The sequence below is a fragment of the Oreochromis niloticus genome, linkage group LG1, assembly GCF_001858045.2.
Source record: "Oreochromis niloticus isolate F11D_XX linkage group LG1, O_niloticus_UMD_NMBU, whole genome shotgun sequence".
Classification (NCBI taxonomy): domain Eukaryota; kingdom Metazoa; phylum Chordata; class Actinopteri; order Cichliformes; family Cichlidae; genus Oreochromis; species Oreochromis niloticus.
In genome coordinates, this window is record NC_031965.2 from 37,194,916 (window position 1) to 37,221,784 (window position 26,869).

Below are 26,869 nucleotides of genomic sequence, written 5' to 3' on the forward strand. Positions count from 1 at the left end.
AGGACGGCTGTGTCGCTTCTCCTGAAATTCATCACGATGGCTGCAGTAAGACTTCTCTGACACCAGGGGGCAACACGGAGTCAACAGAGACTTCAGCCAAAATTGATCCTGCGCTGTGTGTGAGTCTTTTAAACTTTCTTAATGAATTTTTAATAAATGATGAACATTAACATTTTTTCCTTTAGATGATAAAACCCAATTTGTTGTTGCTCCAAAATGTCACTGTAGTTCAAATCTTTTTTTTCACTTTCACACTTTTTTTCTTTTTAAATAAATCTTTTTTAAAAATAAATAAATAAATGAATATAAACAGGGAAAGGAAATAAAACCTGTCCCATAACCAATTATTGTTTTTATAAATGTATAATTTAGCAAAAATAATTAATGAAAGCTGAGAGAGGAAGAGAGAGAGAGAGAGAGAGAGAGAGAGAGAGAGAAAAGTCTGATTAAACCTCCTGAAAGGTTTTCTAAGAAGCTCACATGCAGCAAATTCAGGAACTTCAAGATTAATTAAAACTTAAACACAACAAAGTCAAAAGTTAATGATTAGTCTGGTCGTCCTCTAATTTAAGGTGCATTTATACTCTTTGCTTAAGGTCTTTGAGGTGATTTAATGTCAGTCAGAATAGTTTTAAGGGCATTTATGTCCTGATCCTGAGTTTTTGGTCCCTTTGTTTAGAGCTGATGGCTCCTGGGTTCCCAGTTAAGAGTTTTCTTTTTGATTTAATGTTTTGGATAATGTGCTGTGTTTCAGGTAATGTTTATTCTCTACTGTTTTACTGCTTTGGGTCTTTTAGTTTTGTGTCTTGTTATCTTTGTTAGCCTGTGTTTCCCATGTTAAATTTCCTTTAGTGTAGGTTTCATGTTTTGTTACTTCAGATGTTATTTTGACAGTTTCTCATCTTGTGTGCCCTCTGTTCAAACTCAGAGCCTTCTTGACTGACAAAAACAGAAGATATAGATTCAAGAAAGCCAGACAAAAAAACAAAAACAAACCTTGGGGCTGGTTTATCTAATCTCTATTTGGAGGATCCCTGCCTTTAAACTCCTGCAGGAAAAACTGAGCAGCAACCTCTGGATCTGAGAAATTAAGCCAAGTCAGAAATGTTAGTAACTGCAGTTCCTCCAGTGCCTACTTGAAGCTGCCTACCATCAATCCCCCAAAGATTCACATGACTACAGGAGGAACAGAGACTTTTACAACCTGGTTCAAAACATTAAGTTTTGTTTACATTCTAAAATTGAAATAGGGGTTAAAGTTAAGGTCTGCCGTCACTTTAATGGTGACACACACCCTCTGTGGCACAGCATTTTTGCACCTTGTTCCAAATATTAAGACATTCTATTGTACAAAAGCTGGCACCACTTACAAGGCACTTACCCAAAGATTGGCTTTTATTCAGTGGCTGCAAAGAAAGCAGAGAAGGCCCAGTGACAGTCAACCTTTTGCTGCCAACTCTTTCCCCATATGGAAAAGAAGTAGCAGGGCTCACAAAGTCGGAATGGAAAAGAAACTCTAATAAATAACACATTCTTTAAAAATCTGCATGAGACATGATAATGAGACTCCCACAACGGCTTAAAATTGTTAGAAGTATCAAGTGTGACTCAACAGAGATGTGCCTCTCTTAGGGTGAACGGATGTACTGAGCTCAAAAGAAGCAGCAGAGATAACAGTTACCAGCAGTTTTAAAGGTCAGAAAAGGGGGATAAATAAATGAAAGACCATAACCGTAAGCTTTAGCTTTTTCTGTGCTTGTTATATTTTCTAGGCTGGGAAAGTTGCACACAAATATAATATTTATCTTTCAATGGCTCAATGCCAAACCTGTAGCTTGCAAACTCTGCTGTATTTTTTATTCGGATGTATCAGCGTTTCAGATCACCGTCAGTTTATTCTGAACTGTTCACATTAACACTGGCTGCCTGCTAGGCTTCACCTCAATGAGCCTCTCCATCATGTGTGGGCTGAATATGTGTTTTGCAGTATTTTTAATGCAGGCCACGTTATTTATCTGATAAATTATATAAATTGCTGTTCAGTTAACTGAACAAACAACCAGTCCAAGATGTCTGTGTTCTAGTTTTGATGACTGAAACTCACCAAAACTGAGTGGAACAGCTGACAGGAAAGTAAAACTGTCATCAGCCGTGATACTTCACATTCAGAGTTTGTTAGCAGCTGCTTGTCAAACATCCCCATTACTCTTTCAGTAATCTCATTTATTCTAGCTAGAATTTCCGTTGTTTCAGGAAATTTGTAGAAATTAATTTGAGAGAAGGCGGCTCAGTGAGCTGAAAAATGACATCGACAGTTCATCGGAAGTAAAAACAAATGAAGAGAGTTCAAAGTGCCGACTCAGCACTTTGTCTTGTTCATAGAAAATTGAATTTTGGGTTCACTGGTGAGCTCACATGATGACTCTTGGAATCAGTAAACACAAAGTGGCACCAAACTTTACTGCAGACAGTTAAAAAGTTGATGAGTTGGTCATTTCAAATTGGCTTTAATATGAATGCAAACATGATTCAATGTCACTCCGTTTTAGGTTGCCCTGTCCAGGGTGTACCCTGATTTTCTAAGATAAGATAAGATAAGATAACTCTTTATTGTCATTCCACAGTCATACATAGTACAATAGTACAATGAAATTGGAAAACTGTCCTAAGTCGGCACTACATGTAACACAACACGACACGATACGACACAAAGCAACACAAACAACACAACCAACACAACCAACACTCTCTCCTGCCATGACACCTGGGACAGGCTCCAGGCCCTCTGCAACCACCCTGAATTGGATGAGTATAAGAAAAATGGATGGATGGACATGATAAGTTAAGATAAACCTTTATTAGTCCCACATTGGGGAAATCTGTTGTGTCACAGCAGAAAGTGGACAGTGCAAAGTAACAGCAGCACAAATTAAGAAAAACATTGGAATAGGATAAGCTAAAAAGAACAAGATACTATATACAAAAGAATAAAATACAAAGTTGTCAGAAAAAAAATGACACTTAGTGTTGTTGCACGTGTGGATGTGTGTGTTTGGTCATCTGCAAAGTCGTTGTTGTGGAGTCTGACAGCAGTAGGAAGGAAAGACCTGCGAAATCTCTCCGTCCCACATCGTGGGTGCCGCAGCCTGCCGCTGAATGAGCTGTTCAGTGCTGTGCTCCTGCATGGGGTGGGAGATGTTGTCCAATAGGGATGACAGCTGTCACTCACCACCTCCACTGGGTCCAGAGGGCATCCTAGAACAGAGCCAGCCCTCTGGATCAGTCTCTTCCTGTCTCCAGCAGAGATGCTGCCACCCAAGCAGACCACACCATAAAAGATGGCTGAGGCCACCACAGAGACATAGAAGGTCTTCATGAGTGGGCCCTCCACTCCAAAATACCCGAGTCTCTGCAGCAGGTACAGCCTGCTCTGCCTTGTTCTGTAGAGGGCTTTTGAATTGTGAGTCCAGTCCAGTTTATTGTTCAGATGAACACCGTGAAAACCAAGGATAGAGCAAGCTAAATGTTTTTCAGCTTTGAATAAGGGACTGTAAAATATAATTTGATTCAATTCAGAGATATTTGCATAGCACCAAATCCACAGCACAGTCACCTCGAAGTGCTTTATATTTTAAGGTAAAATAAAAAAATACAGGAAAAAAAACCCCAAATCACGCTATCCCCTATAAGCAAACAGTTGGCGACAGTGGGAAGGAAAAACTTGCTTTTAACAGGAAGTAACCTCCTGCCAAACCAGGCATGGGGAGGGGCGGGGCCATCTGATGCAACAGGTTGGGTGTGAAAGGAGGGAAACAAGACAAAGAAAGACTGTGGAAGCGAGCCAGAGATGAATAATAACTAATGTAATTCAAAGTAGTGAATAAACACATAGTGAGTCAAGAAGAAACACCCTAATGGGGTTATACAGTACTATAAGGTCATAGGGCCTCATTATTCAAGTGAGAAAGATTTTAAATTCCATTCTGGATTAAACAGGGAGCCAATGAACCAGTATGGGTGAAATCTGCTCTCTCTTTCTAGTCCCTGTCAGGACTCTTGCTAAAGCGTTTTGGATGAACTGAAGGCTTTTGAGGGAGTTTTTAGGACTGATAATAATTAATTACAGTAGTCCAGCCTAGAAGTAATAAATGCATGAACTAGTAACTAGTGTTACTGGGGACCACGGCAACACCATCCAGAGTATCCCAGAAAGTTGATTTTGTTAATCTGGGCCTAGCATTTTCAGTGGGAGTGGCTTTGTCACTCATCCCGGTGGCTTCTTCAGTCGAGATACAAATTAAGATTAAGATGAAGATTTAACTTTCTGGGATTTCAGCAGGTTTCTAGGATTTTTAGAGCCGAGTACAATAACCTCAACAATCTGAGGTCATCCAGGTCTTTAGGTCTTTAAGACATTCCTGCAGTTAAACTAATTTATGTGTCGACTCACGGATTAATAAATCTGCGTATCATCGGCATAGCAATGAAAATGTATGCTGTGCCTTCTAATTATACTGCCTAAGGGAAGCGTGTCATTTAAACATATGAGGAGCTCTTAATGATGGAAAAGTCTGTCTTTAAGCCCTAGCCTAGTAGAAATCTCTCATATTCTGAGTCCTCTCTGAAGTGGTGTGAAGCAACAGGGTGTTGGCTTTCAGCCGTCGATGGTCCTGAAAATTAAAGCATCCACTGCCGTCTCGCATGTTTTATTTTGGAAATTTATTATTATTTATTGATTTACTCATTCACAGCTGAAAAGGTACTCCAAAGCAAAGTGAGCAGAGCTTAAAAAACAAAGGTAACATCACGCTCAAATGTTGCACACTATATCTTTATTAAATGTTTCCAGGAAATACACACGGCCGGATTGCTTCTGAGAATCCTGCCTGATCAATAATGATTATATTTCAAGTGGATAACAAATGGTGGCCGGGGGCTGGGGGGGCTTGTTTAAGCTCATCTTTGTGCAGAGATGAAAATAAAATGTCAGAGTCAATCTGTAGATTTGTTGTTGGCTTGTTTTAACCGGAGTCAAATAAACAGATGATTCAGTTCAGACCGCAGGTCATCAGGGGCTCAGCCTCTGTTTCCATGGTAACTGGTCTCCAGCTCTTGATGCTGACTGTAAGCCGGGGCCTACAGCACATTACCTATATGATTCATTTTGATTTCAGCATTATAAGAACTATGATTTGTGTTTTCTCCAGTTTGCTGCTGCAGGCGTGAAGCTGCTGCGGCTCCTCTGATTGACTTCATGAAGTGAGAACAACATCAGAGCAAAGATAATGAAAGCTTGCAGGGGAAATGGCCCAAATCAGCGGTGTTCCTGCACTCAGAAAAAAAGAATTTTATGTTTTAACTCAGCAATGAAAGCTCTGAAAGCTTTAGAACATCGGAAAAGCCAAGTGCAGTAACAGAACAGCAGAAGAACAAACAAAACAAAAAAATTATTTCATGCTTTAAAGGGTAAAGACTTACCTGGAAGCTCCTGGTTTTACTCTTATTTACCCCTCATTCTAGTAAAAACAGTCAAAGCTTGGACACATTTTGTTTGTTGGAGTCCTGGAGCATGCAGCATTCAGAGACCGAACCAGTACCAAAGCTGGTACTTGATCTTGGTGCCATTTAAACTGCAGCAAAGGTCTGAGACTATTGCTCTACTTCGCGCTGCCCCTTCAAAGGAGGAGACTGCTGCTGTGTTTTTGTCTTTAAACCACTGACGAATGGCGATGCCTGAAAAGACGTCTAATCTGTCAAATTTAATTTGCAAATGCAGCATATTATTAACATTTATCTCATGCTGAATCCACCAGCATGGCTCTGTTTTATGTTTCAGAAAGTCCAATCAACAACAGCTCCTGAACAGTCAGTGGTATCTAAAGAGATTTTAAAATGCTTCCTTCCTGTCTCACAGGCAGCAGGCTCCACAGGAGCAGAGGCTCTCAAGGCCACATTATTTGTTCTTTTGAAATAATTAGTTCTTAATGCATGCAAAAATTTGGTTAATCACATTATGTTTCTTCTGAAGTCTTCCTATCCTTTCAGTTGTTGTACAGTGGCTTGAACAAGAATTTTCCTCCTTCTTGATTTATTAGTGTTTTACATATTTGTCATACTTGCATGCTTCAGATCAAACAAATTCTAACGTTAATCAAAGATAACCTGAGTAAATACAAAATGTAGGTTTGAAGAAATCTATTTCATTTATTAAGGATTTTTTTTTTACCCAAACCTAGCTGGCCCTGTGCGAAAGTCACTGCTCCTTAAACCTAATAAGTGGTTGGCAGCAAGAAATGCAACCAGACATGTGTGATAACTGGCACCGAGTCTTACACATTGCTGGGGAGGAATTTTGGCCCACTCTTCGTGGTAAAATTGTTTTAATTCAGCCACACTGGAGGGATTTCAAGTATGAACGGCCTATTTAAGGCCAAAGCATCTAAAAAGGTTCAGAGTCAGACTTTGACTAGGCCTCTCCAAAATCACAGGTGGACTTGCTGGTGTGTGTTGGGTCATTGTCCTGATGCATAACCCAAGTGCACTTGAGCCAGACCTTCTCTGACGTTTTCTGGCAGAGAGCAGAATTCATGGTTCCATCAGCTAGAGCGAGATCTCCAGGTCCTAAAGCAGCAAAGCAGCACCAGAACATCACCTACCACCACCAAGTTTGACTGTTGGCATTATGGGCATGTTTATGAAATTCTGTATGTGTTTTTATGTGTGATGTGAACTCAAAAAGTTCAGCTTTTGTCACATCAGTCCAAATATTTTCCAAACTTGGGGATTTTTAAGATGTTTTTTGGCAAATGTGAGCCAAACCTTTGTTTTCATGGGGCGATCGTGGCTCAAGAGTTGGCAATTCGTCTTGTAATTGGAAGGTTGCCGGTTCGAGCCCCGGCTACGACAGTCTCGGTCGTTGTGTCCTCGGGCAAGACGCTTCACCCGTTGCCTACTGGTGGTGGTCAGAGGGCCCGGTGGCGCCAGTGTCCGGCAGCCTCGCTTCTGTCAGTGCGCCCCAGGGTGGCTGTGGCTACAATGTAGCTTGCCATCACCAGTGTGTGAATGGGTGGATGACTGGATGTGTAAAGCGCTTTGGAGTCCATAGGGACTAAGTAAAGCGCTATACAAATACAGGCCATTTACCATTTCTTTTTTGTGAACAGTGTTCTTTTTTTCCCAGTCTCTTTCTTATTGTTGAATCGTGACCTCTGACCTTAACTGAGACAATTGAGGGCTGCAGTATTTTAGATGGTGTTCTGAGTTTTGTGACCTCCTGAATGAGTCGTTGATTTGCTCTTAGTGTAATTTTGGGAGGCTAGCTACTCGGGAATAAGTTCACCACTGTTACAAGTTTTTAACACTTTTTGATGATCAGATTGTTCAGAATGAACAATGAGCTGTGAGGTCAGATCTTTGACATGATCAAGGAACTGACCTCCCAGCATTGTTCATTCAGTGGGCTGCTTTCAGTCATTGTGCAAATGTACTGTTTATAAGCCTGTGGAAAGCTACAGTCAGCTGAGAATGAAGAAGTCACTTGGATGAGTGACAAAACATTTCTTCCACTGAAAATGTTACGTGGAGATGAACAGAATCAACCTTTTGGGGTCTTCATCATGGATCACTGGAATCTCACAACCTTTGAAATGGCTCCGCAGCCCTTTCCAGGCTGATAGATGTCACCGGCTTTCTTTCGCAGTTGTTTCTGAGCTTCTTTAGATCAAAGAATGATGTTTTTTTTTTAGATCTTTTAACCTACAAAAATCAAAAAGCTCTAAGAAATCAGGACAAGGGTAAATATTTTTTTCATTGCACATAATATGTTCATATGTTTGCATCTAATTATTTTGCTTACTCCAAGATATCAGTGCATTTATGATGTTTGCTTTCTTCATATGTGGTTTGCTTGTTGCACAGTGGTGTGAGTTATCTTTGAGAGAGCTGAACTCACAGCTGGCTGCTTAGTTGAACTAATTTCTGCGTTATTGCATCTTTTTCCTCTTCTTCTTCTTCTTTTGGGGGTATTCGCAAGTAAGGACACTGGTGTCATAATAAGCTGGAGAGAGGACCCAACAGGCTGGTTGAACAATAATAAGTAAGCTTTTTATTAACTAAAAACTCTGGAATTCCCAGAAGGCAATAAAAACAGGAATCCTAGAAAGGTTAGACGTAACAAGGGAGGAACAAGAGTAGGATACGTCAAGAACAAGCAGATAATTGTGCACACAAATGCACAGACAAACACACACAAACACACCACTACCACCTCTCACTCACAGTCATGTTATTAAATGTCTGATGCCATAAATCAGACAGGAAATGAACCCTGTCATTGGTAAACATGTTGTCTGATCACCTTCTGCTGTGTCGATTACGTCAGGTTTTAATCACATTTACTCTCCATGAGAGTGCTATCAGCTGCACGAAGAGAAAAATATAGTTATCAAGTGGAAAAAACGTCAGTACATCTGCCTATCTCAGACTCCCAGTGACTGTCAGTCTGTCTGTGGCGTTCTCGGCCTTCAGCTCACTCATTACTACTGACAACAAGTTTTTTAACTGGGTTGAAAATACACAATTTGACTGTTATTAAAGTTCTTCCATTTCCTACAAATGTTTCCTATAATTGTATGTATCTCTGACAGATGAATAAAATGCTGTTTCCAGCAGCAGGATGGAGTGCGTGGCTCTGACTCAGAATGAGCTGCACTGATGATGTGATGTTAACAGGTTCTGCCTGAAGGTTGCAGGTTTGTTGGAAATACAAATACAAAAAAAAATATCCACACTGATCCTTTTTAATTACATGAACAATAATAATATTAATCATGGTGGTAATAGCGTTCAGGGTCAGCTGGGTGAGCTGCATTTGTACTGCTTAAATTAATCTGTTATGCTGGTCCTGCCTCTCCCCGTTCTGTCACCTGTGACACACGTCAACTTTATCAGGAAAGCAATACAGCTCTGCAGCAACTTCTCAAAGCTTCCACATTTTCAGTTTTAATTAGCAGAACAGTGACTTCAGGAAGTGGGATTTGCCAGATTTTAAAGCCCAGTTCATAAGTGGTAGGCTCATTTAGACGCCCAAGATAAATAAATGCCCAGTTAACACCAGTTCATTTAAATAAAACCAATTTTCCAACGCACATAAATGACACATGATCTTTGATTTCATGTTACAGATTCAAGTAAATTTAACAGTTGCCGCAAAGTCACGACAAACAGGAGAAACATTTTCTTCGCAGAAGAAGATCAGTGAACCCACCACACACTAGAACAGTTGATTATGAGTGCAGAATATCCTCAACACATTTCCTTTCCATTTGTTTGCCAATTTTTAGTAGCATTATTCTTTAAAACTAGCTGAACAAATTATGAATGAGCTCTTTTTAGTGTCAAAGAAACATGAGGGGTACTTCCCAAAGCGGGACCTGCACAGGCCCACCCCTTCAATGTCCTCATGAGTCATGCTGCTCACTGCGATAGCCAAAGAAGTGCTAAACTACTGTGAACCGAATAATTAAACTGAGCTTGCACTGCAATAACTAATCTGTGGTATGTGTGTTGAAGGTTTTCATGATCAAATTGTATGAATTAATGTAAGTTATAGTTGAAGCACAGAATTCAGTTGAAGGGGCACAGTGACTTTTCTGGGCAGGCGTATCCTTAACCATAATGCTTAACCTATGAAAACACTTTAGTTATATTTTGGGTGCACACTTTTAATTAAAGGTCCAGGTCTGCTGAACTACTTTCTTATTTTGTCTTAATTTCTTTCTCTTGCTTTCTTTGCACTGGGGTCAACAGCTGCTGAGGAAGTGAAATAAGCAGATTTGTACTGGCTATTAAATACATGAAGTGCTGATTGGATCGTTCCAGGTTTTGAGATATCATGAGTGGAAGAGATGATGAAACTAGTTACTTTAAATATGTTGTTCCTATCATTTGACTTAGTTATTTAGATATTTTGGGTTTAATAACCATTAAGTGGAAGTAATAATTGAACGGGAAGTTATTTTATCTAGTTTTTGCTAATCAGATCATGTATTAATGTGTGTCACCACTATGTGCTCAAGTTTATCTGATCAACAAGCTCCCATTCTTCTCTTGGATGTTAGGTGAGTTTATCTGAGCAGTTAGTTTATTACTTAGTTATATGTTAGCACAACAACTTAAGTTTAGTTTTGTTTATCTCCTTTAAAAGTTCCACCAATTATTTTACATTTTCTGTAAAATCTAATTTTAAAAAAACTCCATGATGTTCCTCATGCTTGACCAACTCAGTCCCAAGTAACAGTTACTGATTGATGTTACACAACATTAAATTTCAAAGTTTTGTGCAAATATAATCTTATAAGCTGTATAAAAGTATCAGTATAAAAGCATTTAAAAAAATCTTAATAACACAACAATATCTGTGTGTATTTAACATAAACAGCACTAGCTAGGCTGGTAAACTATTACATAATGTAAAATGGTAACTGACCCATTCAGAGCACCAGGTAGCAGAAACCAAACAGGTCCAAAAGTAATGAGGCAAAGCGAGAGGAAGTGATCTGTTGATTCAACAACGGGTTTTAACCTGGGTTACACGTTTATTATACTAGGCAAAATATTAGGAACACTTTTCAATATCATGTAATGCAGTGAACCACCTCCTACTGCAACTTTAATGAGCATAAAAGAATAAAATTGGAATCTGTGTTGTTGTTTTGGATTTCATTAGACTGGGTATGTGTTCTTAATAAAGTGGTTGGTTTTAAATATTATTAACAGGCCATAGTTCCTACTTAGTTCTCCACACCATCCTGAGCACAGGTGTGCTGCTCTGAAGCAGAACAGTACTTTTTCTCAAAAGTCTTTCAGTAAAGACTGCAGGCTGAGAAGCACTCGAAGAAAATATGTGATGTAATATGTGATAATGTTATCTCACCAGATAAAACATAATCTGTGCGTGCGATGATCCACAGTCAGACTTATCAGCACGAGAGGATTTTAGTGTAACCGAGTTTATAAGTATAAGTATAAGCAAAGTGATCTGATATACTCCGATTTTAGACTCACAGAAACTTTATCTTCGTGTTTTAAACTAAATATTGACATGAATGAAACGCTGTGATGACTCATAGCAGACAGTAAGAGCTCAGCGTGTACGAAGTGCCATCGAAATAAATTGAACTTGAGACACGCCTCAAAACTTCTGAACGGGAAATGGCAAACAAATTGCGCAACAAAATAAAAGCCTCGTTGGTCAAGACAGCTGGGAGCGATGCAGAAAGTTTTGAGGAGGAGAAACATCACAAAACGCAATTTACCGATATTCTGTTAGTTACCGGGAGAGAAAAACAGAAGTGAATCAATAAAAATGCACTTTAAACCTATCAAAGAACATAAACAGAATCAATATTGTATAAACATGAGCAGATCCAAAAATGGACAAAAAATAATGAGGAAAAAAGCACAAAATATTAAATCAACTCTCAGTAGTTCAGCTTCATTCCTGCTCATTTTTGCAAAAGGTCGAACTCTTACACTCCACACTCATAGCGTTTAACTATATAAAGTGACCAGAAACCTATGATACAAGAAAATAAAATAACAACAACAACAAATGCCACGCACTTTAGTCTCTATATGAAAACATGTTAAAAAGTGACATTAATCTCTAGGACACAAATCTTTAAAAATATGCATCTGATGTAAATAATAATTGTTCCATAATTTTTTTTAAGTGTTGCTTGAGCTTTATAAAATGTTTCCACACACACTGCATTGGAGCTTTTTATTTTTTTTTTTATTTGCACTAATCCCTAAAAAGTGAACTTTCCGTTGTTTGTTTTATAAATAATTTCAATTAACTAAATGTCTCCTGAGCTTTTAAATGAATCTGTTGACATCTTTAAGATGTAAAATTTCACCTGCTTTATGTGCTTTCACTCTAATACTGTTTTATGTGCTCTGGTTCTCAGTGACGGGCAGGTAAGTTGTTTTGTTCTGTTCTTTCTCAAGATGAAGTAAAGGTGCTTTGTTCACTGCTGAACATCTAGGTTCTTTATTAACACAAATAAAAGTAAGAAATAGAGGACTAGCTTGTGAATAAAGTGGCTTTACTTTGAAGTCCCCGGACAGGAAACAGCCTTCAACGTTTCCCTAAACTTGCAGTGTTTCCAGGAGTCCTCAGAGTCTCCGCTGACTCCGCTGCTGGAGGTGTTTGATCGGGATCATGGAGCTGGTCTTTCTGTCAGCCTGTCACTCTCTGCACCTCTAACCCTCCAGCTGCCCCACTATGGCGCTGTCGGAAAACGACTCCTGCTCCGTGCCTGACCTCCCCGAGTTCAATCAGTCATTGGACGGCGGACACACACCGGAGTCGGTGATTGTGCCGGTGGTGTTCGGGCTCATTTTCGTGTTGGGGGTGGTGGGGAACATTCTAGTGATAGTAGTGATAGGGAAGGTGGGGTACAGCGCAGGTGGGGGAGGCGGCGGTGGAAGTGGAGGAGGAGTTGGGAGGCGCTCCCTCAGCCCGACCAACATCTTCATCCTGAACCTGAGCGTGGCGGACCTCGGCTTCCTGCTCTTCTGCGTGCCCTTCCAAGCCACCATTTACACTCTGCCGGAGTGGGTGTTCGGGGCCTTCCTCTGTACGTTTGTACACTACATCTTCACCGTCAACATGCTTGTGAGCATCTTCACGCTCGTGGCCATGTCTGTGGACCGCTACATTGCCGTGGTGCGCTCCAACAAATCTCTGAGCGTCCGGAGCCCAAGGAACGCACTGGCAGGGCTGTGCGTCATCTGGACGATGTCTCTGGTGTGCTCGGTGCCGGTGGCCAAGCACCAGGGCCTCATTAGCTACCACAACGGAACTTTCTGCTGGGAGGACTGGGCCGGAGCCTCCAAAAACGCCTACAAAGTGACCCTCCTGGTGTTGGGGTACCTGCTACCGCTGCTCCTCATCAGCTGCTGTTATACTAAGGTCAGTCTAAAATAGTGGGCATTTAACGGGGTAATGTTTGACTCCCAGCTGCAGTAAAACAGGCATTAAGAACAGAGCAGAAGGTTCAAAGGCCGTGCACAAAGTCCTGCAGATCATAAAAGCTGTGCGTAAAAACGCGCGTGAGGCGCGCACTCACCAGCACCGGTGTGGCGCTTCAGAATAAAACAAATTCACTAGGTCAGCTTAATGTGGGTCACATGTGATAAACCGATATGAACAAACTATGATAACATCATACACAATACCCAGCGGAAGTTTCAGAATAAACGCACCAGATGCAGGTAAGACGTTTTTGGTTCATCGTAATGATTATGGAGACATTTCCCAGAGGTTAACTATTCGTCTTCCCAACTGTTTCATTTAAATAAAACTTACCATCAAATCTGATTCATTTTCTGTAAACCAGGCAGTAAAAACATCAGCCTCCTAGACCCCTGATAACCAGTTTAATATCCACCCTCTGCATTTAAATTTATGATCAGACTGTTCCGGTCAGAGATCTGTGAGCGTCAAAGCTGATCTGTTATAAGTCAGTCATAAATAACCCTTCAGCGATACCTGTAGCAGTTATTATCAGTTTACGTGTAAAATGTTTTCTGATTCATTCATTAATTGCTTTAAAACGCAATTAATCACATTTTCTGCTAATAAAAGTCTGGAATCCAGCCAAAGAAAAATCTCTGAACACGTTTGCACTGGTTAATAAAAAAATAATACAAATATATTAATTTTACATATAAATTCAATTTTGATGGGTTAACCATTTGCTCTCTCTTATTTAATAAACAAACAAAACTTATAAACAAATAAGTATTAAATAAGTATAAGTCCGTCCTTCCATCAACTTATCCCCTTCAGGTTCTCAGGGGGGCTGGAACCAATCCCAGCTTGCTACTGGAATGTGAAAAATGTATTTATTTTATTGGCAAAGCGATTAGATAAAACAGATTTAAAATGAACATTTCTGTTGCTTCCTGAAAGATGCCAGTGTGCATTAATTCGAGCTGTGATTCGGTTACCAGGGAACTAATTAATAAATAAATTCATAATAAATTCCAGGTTCATTTATTTGGATTTTTTTCATGGTTAAAGTCACTTATCAGATAAAAGTGTCAAGCTGAAGTAGCACAGAGTCAGTTTGTGTTTATGTAACAGCCGACTGTCACAATAAAAGTCCTCTGGTGTGGCCTGTGACTTCCTCCAGCTGGCAACTAACTGTGTAACTTTAACCTTCAGCTGCTGATATGAGTACAAGTTGACCCCATTGATGCATTTGCTGTTTACAGACCAGTTGATCAGTTTTTAATAAACCATTAAGAAGTATTTCCTTCAAAATTAATCTGTCTGCCCTGCTTTTTCTCTCCAGATTTTATTTCATCTCCATAAAAAAATGAAGAACATGTCCAAGAAGTCTGAGCGCTCCAAAAAAAAAGTAAGGGTCTCTTCTTCCTTCTGTGCTGCGCTGCATGCAGGGAGACCAAGCATACGATTACCTTCTGTGGAAGAATCACTCAGTTGTAAATCCATTACATATGGCTCGCGAATTAAAAAGGCCACCGTGGCTTTTCTCGAGAGAACTGCAGATGTTCCGGCTTTTATTTTAGATGAGGTGTTGGAAAGACAGCTTGCTGTTTTCTATAAGTAAACTTTGATCCAAACTGGTGGGGACTATGGGTCTGGTACTGGTACAGCAGCAAGCCAGTGCCGTGCACAGTATTATCAAACCATACAGGAAAAAATGAAACTAGGGTTGAGGAACTCTGATAATTTTGAGGCAACCTGTGGATGAAAATAAAGACAGCAGACAGGGAAGCAGGAACGATTGTTGATCAGAGAGTCAAAACTGAAAATGAGCACCAGCAGGCTGTTTGAACACTGTTACTGTTAAGATGAAGAGATCCTGGAGGAGGATTCCCAGTAACAGGATGATTGGCAGCTGTATTAACCGTAGGAAATCAGTTATTTTATATGAAACTTTTGGCTGCAGGCTATGTTTTTTTCTCTCTCCCAGAATGTAAACAGGTTCATTAATAAAAATAAGGAAACAGGTTCGTTATGAAGAACTGGCTCATCTTAAAAGGTTTTGACTAAAACTAATGAGCTCCTCTAAAACAATAGCAGCTGGCACTGAAGGTGGTCTTTTTTTCTTGGCACTGTCCTCTCTGTCTTCTTTCTCTCGCTGAGCTACATGGAGAGTTTGAGAACAGTTACGTTTAAAGGAGAGATAAGAAAAGGAGCATTAGCAGAGCTGAAGTGAGCAGAGCTTGAACCTTGATCTGTTTTTCTTACAGGAAACACAGCTCAGTTCAGGAGATAATGAAGCTGAAACAGGGATGAAGTGGAGAGGGTAGTTAAAAAACCAAAACAAAATAAAGTGGCACCTACCTGAATGCACATGTAGCCATCTTGTTTTATCAGCAAATACTTTTTTTTGTTTTTGCATATAATTTGTTTATAGAAATGTATATGCTTATAACTCTGGTGCTTATCACATAGAAGTGCTTCACAAACTAAAATGTTTAACAGTAGTGGTAGAAAGGAACCGCATTCATTTGAAATGTGGGGAAACCTTGCCCATCTCGAGCATCTCTTCTGGAGCATGTCGTCCCCGTGTTTGCGTGGGTTCTCTGGCTTCCTCCCACAGTCCAAAGACATGCAATTAGTGGGGTTAGGTGTGAATGGTTGTCTATCTCTCTGTGTTAGCCCTGCGACAGACTGGCGGCCTGTCCAGGGTGTACCCTGCCTCTCACCCTAAGACAGCTGGGATAGGCTCCAGCCCCCCCCCCCCAAAATGGGTGATCAACCCATTAGCTTAGTAACAGCTTTTTATCTTCTCTACAATAAGTTGTAGTCCTGAATTGAAACAACATCTGAGTTGCTAGAGTGAAGAGTCTGGTGTAAGACAACACCTGTTTCTCTTAGATCTGGTGGACCTCCCCGCAAGCATTTCATACTAAGCCAAAATAAATCAGTAATAGATAAACAATTAAATATCAGAAAATTTGTGTTTTTTCACTATGTACCATAAAAAATGTATATTTTCACAGTAACAAAAAGCAAAACAAAATACAGATTCTGCCAGTTAAAAAATGTCTGATTTTGAATTACGGGACAGTCTGCGCAATGTGCTGGAGGCGGGCCAGTTAGCGTCTTTACCAGGCATGGCTCTGTGAGGGGGCTATGTCTCCTTTTTCAGATTGCCATCTCTTTGCTTTCAGAGACCCTGCCAGGGGCATTTGTCACCAGCAATATTGATCTTGGGATTACTTGAGCAAGTACACCCCCATCACACCATGATAAGGGTGGAGAGGTATTTGAAACTAATATGAAGTTGATTTTTGTTATTCTACATAAAATTTATGTTTTGGTCTGCTTAATATGGAACCTCAGGTTTAAAGCCACTGAGGGAAAAAGAAAAAATCAATATAATATGATTAAACATCACTATGATGGCCAAACCTGTTCAACCAGCAGCTCAGTTGTGTTAGCTCACCTGCCCCATCATGTAGGTCATAGTTTGCCCAGAGTGTGACAGTTGTGGAGCAGTAGGAGAAGTTTAACATGACAGGTGTGGGCGACAAGCCTCAAGATTGAGTTACTTAGTCTTAGCTGGCAGGCGACAGTGTGCAGATCTCCCGTACCAACAGATCAGAGAGACGTTAGCTGCAGACAATTTACAACAAAGTATCTGCTGCTTCTCGGGTCAGTGGAGCAGGAATAAACGCTACTGGGTAAATATTTAGACAACAGGACTAAGAATAGAGGAGATTCCCACAAAGTCTGAAGAGGAGAGAAATGTTGGGCCTTCATTCACACCAGTTTCATCCTCTGTGGAAACAAGAGACACCATAACACTGATAACAATTATGTAAGCGCTCACGTCAGATTGATGTTTCAATGCCACGGAAACACCAGTCAGCTGAGTTCTTTGTGAGGACATACTGCTATATATATAAATATATCCCAGCTCGCCCTGTGGACGGTCTTTACCCTTCAAGCTCGGATCCACCAGACCCAAGTCAACCAGAGGACTTGGACCTTGAGGGTCCTGCACTGTTCTGGACAGATTCTTTGGATGACGTTCCTGGGATCCGCTGGAGCCAATAGCCCAGTTTGAGGGTCACTGTCCCGAGTGCTCAGATCACCATGGGGACCACTTTTGCCATCACCCTCCACATCTCTCAAGCCCCTTTCTCAGTCCTTGGTACTTCTTGAACTTTTCATGTTCCTTCTTCCTGATGTTGTTATCATGTCTTCCTCTGCTTGTCCACCACTACTATGTCCAACTGGTTAGCCCTCACCAGTTTGTACCTCTGTATCTGGTACAAACTGGTCCCACAGGATCTTGCCTCGGTCATTCTCAACAACCCAAGGGGTAGAACTAATTTAAACTTCGGGACTTCCAGGCCATATTTGACACAGATGTTCCTGCACACTATACCAGCCACTTGGTTTTGGTGCTCCATGTATGCCCTGCCTGCTAGCATCTTACACCCTATAGTTCTGTGTGGATGAATTGTCTCTGGGGTATCTTTGCACAGCCTGCTTCTGGGGTCCTGCCTGGTGTTGTACACCCCAGTCTCTATGAATCTTGTGGTAAGATCTTGATCCTGTGCTGCCATAATTAGTGCCTCTGTGTTATCTTTCAGTCCATCTTTATCCAGCCATTGTTAGGATTTCTCGATATTAGCCCCTTCTTCTCTCTGCCATGCAGGGGCCTGTCCTTCCATGATGGTTCGTCTTCTTGCTCCTCTTCTTTCTTGGGGTTCTGCTGTCTGAGATATTCACTAAGCATACTATCAGTTGTGGCCATCTTTCTGTTGTACTTATAGATCTTTGTTGTTTCATCCTGCATAGTGGTTTTGACACTCACTAGTCCTTGGCCAATCATTTTTACGCTTACCCTACAGTCTCAGGGTGCTGGACTTTTGATGAAACCCTCCATGTATGGTGAAAAACATTCTTGTCTTGATGTCAGTGGCTGGCCAGCTTGGATAGCTGACTATCCCAGCAGGGTACCTGATCACCAGCAGGGCATAGGTGTTGATTGCCTGGATCGTGTTCTTCCCCTACGGCTCACTCCTAAGAAGTTGCATTATTCTCTGCAGAATTTTGGTGGGTGCGACTTTCCTTGCGGCCTCTTCATGGTCTTCATTTGCCTATTCCCAGGCACTTGCAGCTGTCCTCGATGTCTGTAGTGTAGGTTTCTGGGTAGTGCAGTCCCCTCAGTTCTGGCTACCTTCCTTCTCTCTGTTACCATCCGACTACACGTCTCTAGTCCAAATGACATTCCGATGTGGTTGCTCCTCCTCCCAGATGCTCTTACAGTATTGCTCTGTAAGAGCATCTGGTGGGGTTGTTCTCATACTATTCCCCTTGGATTCACCATGGATGGTTCAGTGGAGAACATCTGGTTTATTTTCCTAGCTTCTATCTCTATGGTATACCAGAGGGATAGAAGTTTCTGAGGCCTCAGATATAGATAGCTTTCAGTACTATTTCTTAGGCACCCCTTAGAGAGGGGGAGGGGGGGGCACAGTCCATCCATCCTCTTCAATGCCTGGGTCTGGTGCTTGGCTGGGTACTGCAGTTTGCAAATCTCTGCTCTCTGCATCGCCGCCTGCTCTTTATGTATTGCCATGATCTCCGCAAGCATCTGGCCCAGCAACTGGACCGGCTGTGCGGGCAGCGGGTCTGCCCGTCACTGCTGGCTCTGGGTCCATTGTGTAACTGACGCCACCAACATTAACAGGATGCTTACATTAGAGCCTCTTATTGCGTGTTTTGTTTGAGTTTCCAGCAATCAGAATAAGAGAAACTTTATTAACCCCAGATGGAAATTGAGTACAAAAAAAATTAAAATAAAACATTAAAAAAAGGGCCGCGGGTCCTACTCGAAACCTCAGGCATGCGACATATGACCGCATGCTCATCCAGCTGAGCTAAACCTGCACTCAAATGCATTTAATCATCAAAACTGGAGAAGGCATAGAGAGGGGATAGGCTAACATATGAAACTGGAGATGACCGCGGTGTATTCTATTTATTTCAACAAAGTAACTGTATTCTGATTACCAGCTATTTAAATGGTAAGTGTAACGGAATACAGTTACTCATATTTTGTATTTTAAATATGTAACGCCTGTACATGTAGACACACACACACACACTTATATATGTATATATACATATCTATATATATATATTTATATACATACAACATGTGGTCAGAAATATGTGAAACACCCAAAATAAGCATAAATAAACAAAGAAGTGTTTCATCAGTTCTTTCCTGTTACAATATTTGTGCAAGGTTTTACGCTGGTGTGAGATGGTTAGATAACGCACTTGATTAAAGTGTGAGAGCAGAAACATCATATGAATTCACACAAACAAGAAAGACAATAAAACCAAGTAATAAAATATAACAACGCCTTGAATGACTAAAGAACACCTGTGAATTTATTATGTTTGAAATTAAATAAGGGGCTGGAAACTTGGCACCTTTCAGTGCTTTCCATCCGGACTACATTAGTTTGTTTGAATTCACAAATATTTGCATCAACTTATGAAATAAGAATCCATCCATCCTGTGAAATAGAATCCATCCATCCGTCCATCCTCTTGTCCGATTCAGGGTCGCGTGTTGGCTGGAGCCTTTCCCAGCTGTCTTCGAGCGAGAGGTGGGGTACACCCAGGACAGGTCGCCAGTCTGTCGCAGATGGACAGCCATTTGCACTCACATTCACACCTATGGGCAATTTAGGTGTGAACCCCACTAACTGCATTTCTTTGGGCGGTGGGAGGAAGCCAGAGTACCCGGAGAGACCTCTCGCAAACACAGGGAAAACATGCAACCTCCACACAGAAAGATCCTGGCCTGATGGTGGAACTGAACTCAGGACCTTCTTGCTGTGAGGCAAGCATGCTGCAGTGGTTAGCATACCAAACAACGTTTTCTAAATACTACTTGGAAAAGTCCTCAAATCCATATTAAGCAATCAGCTGAGATTTTCCATCTAGGCACCATTTAGTGCAGCTTTGTCAAAATGCTGTTGTTATGTGGGCGGCATTAGTGAGTCTGATCTGTTGCTCTCAACTTGCCAGCGTTACTGTTATAAAGAAAAATACATCAGTCCAACAGCTCTTTAAAATAGTATCCAGTGTGTCCATATTCAGACTCTGAGCATGCAGTGGACATGCGGCTTCTTAATTGTACAACCTTTTAGAAAGGTTGTGGAAACTTTAATGCAGCTGAAAACAGAGAGATTGTTTCCATATAAACAGTATAGTGTTTCAGCTGATGTTCGGGTTGAGTGCTTAGTCTCATCTCTTCATGTAAGACTGCAGTAAAAATTTACGATGCAGATTTAGCTGCAAAAAACAACGATTTCAAAACAATAGTTTAAAAATAAAGAAGACCCGGCATGATTACTTTGGAACTGAGATCATCTTGGAGGACGTGCTTTTTTCCCTTTCCAGCCTCGCTGTCAGACACGCAGTCAGCTGTTATCTTCAGTCTCATACAATGAAACACAGACATCTCAGTCGCTGGTCAGTTTCATCTGCCCACAGTCCTGAGGATGAATAGTTTTTTATTGATCTTCATGCAGTAAAGAGAGAAAAAACTAAATCGAATCAGTGTTCGCTGTGTGAACTTTTAAATCAGCAACAGATCCCCACAGTACACCTTCATGAGCTGTCTCCTTCTTCTTGTAAGGGTCTTGCCACCTCTATGGAGTTGTTCTGTCTCTGTGTCTTCAAGAGATTTCCGGGTTGACTGCTTTAGCGCTGGCTTTGAGTCAGTGATATTCAAATCAGGACTCTGCGTGGTTTGTTGGGCTCAGATGCCTCCTGATGGTGATGGAGGAGAAGTTAAATATATGAGTGAATACATCTTGTAATGCTCAAATATAAAATTAGTTGATATTTGAAGGCATCATATGAATCTGTCATGAATCTCACTGTCAGCAGCCTCAGGTTGATCTTCATCCTCGCGCTATAAAAGCATGCATTAGTTGCATGCTTTTATAGTGAGGGCGGCTGCACCGAAGCCCAGGATTCAGCCGAGAGATAACAAAATTCGGTGACAGATGTTGTTTCGTCGGTGAGTGGTAGAACTAACAAAAACACAGCACACATCATTTATTCTACGTTTGCAAAGTAAAGGAGTTAGCTTTCTAGGCATTGCACCAAAGCACTGAGAGGTTTATGAGATGGAGTCCATTCACCAAAAATTCATTTGCATCGGTAATTAGCAAAGCTTACAGTGCATCATTGGTGGTTATTTGACATTGTATGGAGTTATATTTACCATGACGCATTGAGAGGACTGTCCATGTGCTCACAGCCCCTACGTCTGTAAAATTTAAATGCTTCTGATTCTGAAGTGTGAAATCGCAGCTGCCTTCTGATCGTGGTTCAGGAAGCTCATTTTGTAACCAGAAGGTTGCCGGTTCGATCCCCAGCTCTGTCTGTCCTGGTCGTTGTGTCCTTGGGCAAGACACTTCACCTACCGCCTACTGGTGATGGCCAGAGGGGCCGATGGCGCGATATGGCAGCCTCGCTTCTATCAGTCTGCCCCAGGGCATCTGTGGCTACAACTGTAGCTGCCTCCACCAGTGTGTGAATGAATAGTGGAATTGTAAAGCACTTTGAGGGTCTTGAAAAGCGCTATATAAATGCAATCCATTATTATGAATTCTGATGAAAAGCACAATCCCGGACGAAGCAATGGGCACTTTTGGTGAGACAAACTGACTGAGGTGGAGATTCACGATCTGTGAATGAGCTGACAGGCAGTGACAGATCACAGCATATTTAAAGGACAGGAACTATGAGCCGACTGGCTCAGAGAACTTAGGCAGATGGATCCTTGGACATGAGCAGAGGCAATTTTTGAACTGCCCATATGGATAAAACAAAACAGACTGATATCATCCAGAGAAATTATGACATATTGAACCTGCCTAATACATTTGTAATCTACAACTGAAACCTGTTGACACGAAGCTCATGATGATGCCCAGCCTCATCCTTCGGTCCTTCACCTGAGAGAAATTTTATTTTTGTGAGACTCAGTTGTGGAAATTGTAAAAGTGAGCGTAGCTGGTGCTTTTGCTTTCAGCTCTCAGAGTCTGTTTGTACGTCTGAAGTGGACAGACTGTCATCTATCACCTGTCGGCCACTCTGTTTGGATTATAAAGCTCTGCGTTTTTTATCAGTGTCCATCAGCTAACGCACTCACCTGCTTTTGCATCAGCCTTGTCTTAAACCCACAAAAGTCGTAAAGGCTCCACATTTTTAGTCTTGGCTGGATCAGCTTTGCTTGATTTACAGGTCAAAGTAATCCTTGTAATGTTACACTGGGCCTTAATTCAGGCTTTCAGGTCATCTTCTGTCTGAAGAAAGATGCTTTAGCTCCCTTTAACTGGTGCTTCTTTCAAACAAAAAAAGGAACAGCTGTGTGCCTGAGATGATCATATTAGAGATATCCGCCCTCATTGACAGCAGCTAGGAGTGGAAACAAAGCAGTCTGAAGCCTGAGCTTCTGGCTCTCAGGGAGTACTTTGGCCATGTTTGTTATGATCATCTTCAAATGTAATAGTATATATACACTATGACAGACGTTAAAAACAAGCATAACAAATATTTTTGGGTCTCTCAGACAGAGATTACAACATGAGAATATTTTAGGACATGTGGGAGTTTTTCTGGAAAGAAAATGACACTTTAGGGAATTTAAGAATGTTTGGTTTTTTTGCAGCTTGAAATTCGCAACACTTTCTGAAAGTGTAGCCATGTAAACATTAGTGGTGTGCTTTAGTTTGGAGGATAAATGAAGTGCTGTCTGTAACAGGATTAGACTTCATGGGAACAAACAAGAACAAAACAACCCTTTTATGGAAAAGAGCATGGAAACTGTGAACAGTCAGGACACTTGTAGAAATCAAGTCAAGTGAACATTTTAATGAGCGCATAATAGAAGAATCTTTGTAGACAGGATACTAAGTGAGTGTGAACACATTTAAAAAAAATCAGACATAACTGGGACAAAGCAGTGAGGACTTTTGGGAGAGCGAAAGCTTAATAAATGAGAGCTGAGAAGCTTTTGTTGCCGAGCTGAAGTGTGAAATCACAGCTGCCTGTGTGGGAGAAGAGGCTTTTTAATTAGATTAAATATTGACATAAACTGAGTATGGATAAATGTGCGGTTCCAGGGTTGTGGGCGGAAATGTGATGTGCTGACTTTGGAGATGAGTCACGGTAAAAATATGACAACAAAAAAATTGGTTTGAAGCTGTTAAGACAAACACTGAACTCATATATACTTCAGGATGAAGTGTCTGGGGATGAATTATCACTTTTTCTGTTATTACTTTCATTTTTTTTAAAGTCAGTTCTTCATTGCCAAAGATTTACAAAAAATGCAGATATTCTTTGAGAACAGCTTGTTAAACCTCCATTTATAATCAGGCCTATGTTCAGTTTCTGCTGTGAAGTATTTCAGCAATAAAACAGTGACACTCTGTTAACTGATGTGTTTACCGAGTGCAGGTGAAGTGGAGCAGGATCGGTGTCTATCGGCTGAGTCTTTGAAGTCCAGACCTGCCTTCTGACGGTTAATAATTAATAGTTATCATCTCCTAGCCCCAAGTTTGGAGATTTTTATTTTAAAAAAACAAAGAAACAAACTTTTTTTTACGTTTTTGTGGTCGTTAGAAGATGCATTTATTGTCCTGTGATTGCCAATACTTGCGATAGCTTACGGTTTTGGTAATGTGGACCTTACACGGTTAATTCACACCTAACCCTGTGACCCTTGGAAACATCACGCGGTTTGAATCTTGGTTCTCAAAAAAGGACAAAACTCTGATCTCCATTAGTTTCCAAGTGACTACAGTAACAAGAGATAAAGAAACATGAAAGGTAAAATAAATACCCATAACCATCTTACGGGTAAAGTACAGATTAAGAAATAGTTCATGAAACAATATTTAGGTCTTTGGTACATTTCAAAAAGATATTTTAAATAAACTATCACAGCTGAGGAAACTCAAAGTCCCAAAACAGACTGGGATGATAAGAAAAGGGCTGATGCTGAGTTGGCGGTCTAAAAAAAAGTCCAGAAAAAAAACTCTAGGCAGATAACTGTGTCAAACACACAAAAACAGTCTGACAAAGAGTGATCGCAGACCACTGGAATATAAGCTGGGGAGCCAGCAGGATGAGTGGTGACAGGTGAGTTTGAGTGTAATGCGCTCATGATGATGCAGAGAGATATTTGATCTGTCTTGGGTTACTTTTTCGCTGGTTATGGTCATATGGAGACTAATTTTCTGTTTTATATTGTAACATAGAGATCCTATGATAATACAGAGAAACCCCCAATAATCAGACAAGTACTTGGTGACAGTGGGAAGGAAAAACTCTCTCCCACAGCATGTCTTTATCCTGTCTTCCTTCTCTCACCCCAACCAGTCGCAGCAGATGGCCCCGCCCCTCCCTGAGCCTGGTTCTGTCGGAGGTTTCTTCCTGTTAAAAGGGAGTTTTTCCTTCCCACTGTCGCCAAAGTGCTTGCTCATAGGGGGTCATATGATTGTTGGGTTTTTTCTCTGAATGTATTATTGTAGGGTCGACCTTACAATATAAAGCACCTTGAGGCGGCTGTTGTTGTGATTTGGCGCTGTATAAATAAAATTGAATTTATCTGAATCGAATTTTAACAGGAAAAAAAAACAGGCTCAGGGAGTTTTTATTGTTTGCTTTGCAATAATCACACCAAATAAAAGATTTCTGAGAACTGAAAGGAATAAACTAAGAGACTTCACTCAAAAGCTCTGAATTAAAATAAAGACAAAAATATGGAAAATAATGTAATTCTATTGATTCACAGATATAATGGTAACATACTGTAGTTAATGAGCATTTAAAAGGGGACCCATTATTCCCATTTCTAGAACATTCATTCATTTATTCATGGACTCTGATAGATTTGCTTTTGTTATTTTATTCTGCAATTATGCTGCCCTGCTGTTCCAGTTTATCACTCACTTTAAGTCAAAATGCTTCTGATTGGCTGCACCTCACAAAGGGTTTTGAACCACAGGTGAGTCAGCCTGCTGTGGTCACAGTCAGAGGCATGTGCCCGAGATGGCATTTTAACAATATTCTCCCTCTAGGACATCATGCAGATCCAATAGAAGACCTGTGTGAAAGTGAGTGTGCAGAGCAGTCTGAAGCCTGAGCTGGAAGTGGGGGGCTGACGATGCCTGACTCCTCCAATCCTCAAGTTGAAGCATCAACGGGAAAAATGCCAAATTCCAAATTACCGCTGATGCATCCATTGGAGTGCGTGATAATAAGAAAGTGCTGTCTGAATATTTGTGTAAATGGGTGAAGTGGCTTGTTATTGGCTCAGAGTAGAACAATGCTATATAAGTCCATTTACCTCTTGGCTTGCAGAGATTAGTTGTACATATTTTGGCCTCATCATTCAAATATTTTTCCATGTTTAATATGAACATCCACCACTGAAAAAGTATATACAGAAAATAAGGAAAGGATAACAGGATTACTTTGAGTGGTGGCGGTGGTGGACTTTGGAGAATAATACTGGGGAATATTAATGGAGATTTGAGGAATCTTTGAGGAGTGTTTGGTCAATATTTGTCGGGCATATTTCTAAGTGTTTGGAAAGTGAATTCACATTGTTTATGGAGTTTTGGTTTAGTATGTGTGTGGAGCTCGGAGAGTATTTGTAAAGTGATTAGGGAGTGTTTGTGGACTATGTGGAGTGTTGGAGAAGTCACTGGGTGAGTGATGGTGATGGTGGAGCACTGGTGAAGTATTTATAAGTTTAGGAGATTACTGCTGGAGTATAAAGGGGCGTGCTGATATACTGTACGATTACATCCTGTAGATTCACACATGTTATCTCTCCCTTCAGACGGCTCAGACGGTCCTCCTGGTCGTCACCGTCTTCACTATCTGCTGGATGCCCCACCACATCATCGTCATGTGGGCGGAGTTCGGCACTTTCCCCCTGACCCAGGCCACCTATGTCTTCCGCCTCGTGTCCCACTGCCTGTCCTATGGAAACTCCTGTGTTAACCCCATCCTATACGCCTTCCTGTCTGAGAACTTCCGCAAAGCCTGTCGCAAAGTCTTTACCTGCTACTTCCTGTACCCACCGCCGCCCACGGAAAATGTGGTTCGTTTTCGCATGGAAAACTTCTCGACCACACACTCCACCACCAACATATGAAGGGCCAAGATAAATGACGCTCAGGGTGCTCATCCAGCAGTAAATGAGGGAAAGCTTTGTCTGAGTGGATCCGCTGGAGGCAGCTCACATGAAAATAAGACGGCGTGTGATTGGAGGATTTATTCATAAGAAAACAAGAGACTCATCAGAAACTTGCAGAGCCTGCTGGACTGCTTTAAGTTTTGTGTAAAGATATTTCAGATGATATTGTTTTTAAGCTTTAAACTTAATATTAAAAAAACATTTTGTGATGTGTTGTTTTTTTATCTAAAATTTTGAAACTTTCATACTTTTAGGTTTTTTTTGTTCTTTTTTTTTAAAAGCAGAAGAATTTTTTCAGACCATTAACGCAACCTGAAATCTTTCAGTTTGAAAATGTAAACTGTCATCATATCATAATACATACAGCATACAAACGAAATATACATAAACGTTTACATTTTTCATATTTTCATTCATTTTGTTTGGACTGACCGAGAGTCTAGAAGAAAGACATGCGACTTTAACCTCCTAGGACCTGCCGTCCACATATGTGGACATCACATTTTTGGTTATTTTGACCAAAATACTAAATTTTGCTCTACATGGGCCTGATATCCACTAAC

At 40.9% G+C, this 26,869-nt stretch overlaps 1 protein-coding gene across 2 annotated transcripts; it reads left to right on the top strand.

The window, feature by feature from the left end:
* The first annotated feature begins 8 nt into the window (after positions 1–8).
* Positions 9–26,869, top strand: galr1b (galanin receptor 1b). 2 transcript variants are annotated; one of them, XM_019361234.2, is made up of 4 exons: positions 9–119; positions 12,163–12,976; positions 14,364–14,429; positions 25,947–26,869. In XM_019361234.2, the coding sequence occupies exons 2-4, from the start codon at positions 12,287–12,289 to the stop codon at positions 26,262–26,264; spliced, it is 1,074 nt and encodes a 357-aa protein (XP_019216779.1). In that variant the 5' UTR covers positions 9–119; positions 12,163–12,286; the 3' UTR covers positions 26,265–26,869. The 2 variants fall into 2 exon arrangements, with proteins under 2 accessions (XP_019216779.1, XP_005447822.1); XM_005447765.4 differs by lacking the exon at positions 9–119 and having other exon boundaries at positions 11,901–12,976.

Excerpts from the sequence above, each read along its gene's own strand:
- galr1b (XM_019361234.2), top strand. The coding sequence starts at position 12,287 with ATGGCGCTGTCGGAAAACGACTCCTGCTCCGTGCCTGACCTCCCCGAG. Across the intron at positions 12,977-14,363 it reads TCAGCTGCTGTTATACTAAG|ATTTTATTTCATCTCCATAA; the intron begins GTCAGTCTAAAA and ends TTTTCTCTCCAG. Across the intron at positions 14,430-25,946 it reads CTGAGCGCTCCAAAAAAAAA|ACGGCTCAGACGGTCCTCCT; the intron begins GTAAGGGTCTCT and ends CTCTCCCTTCAG.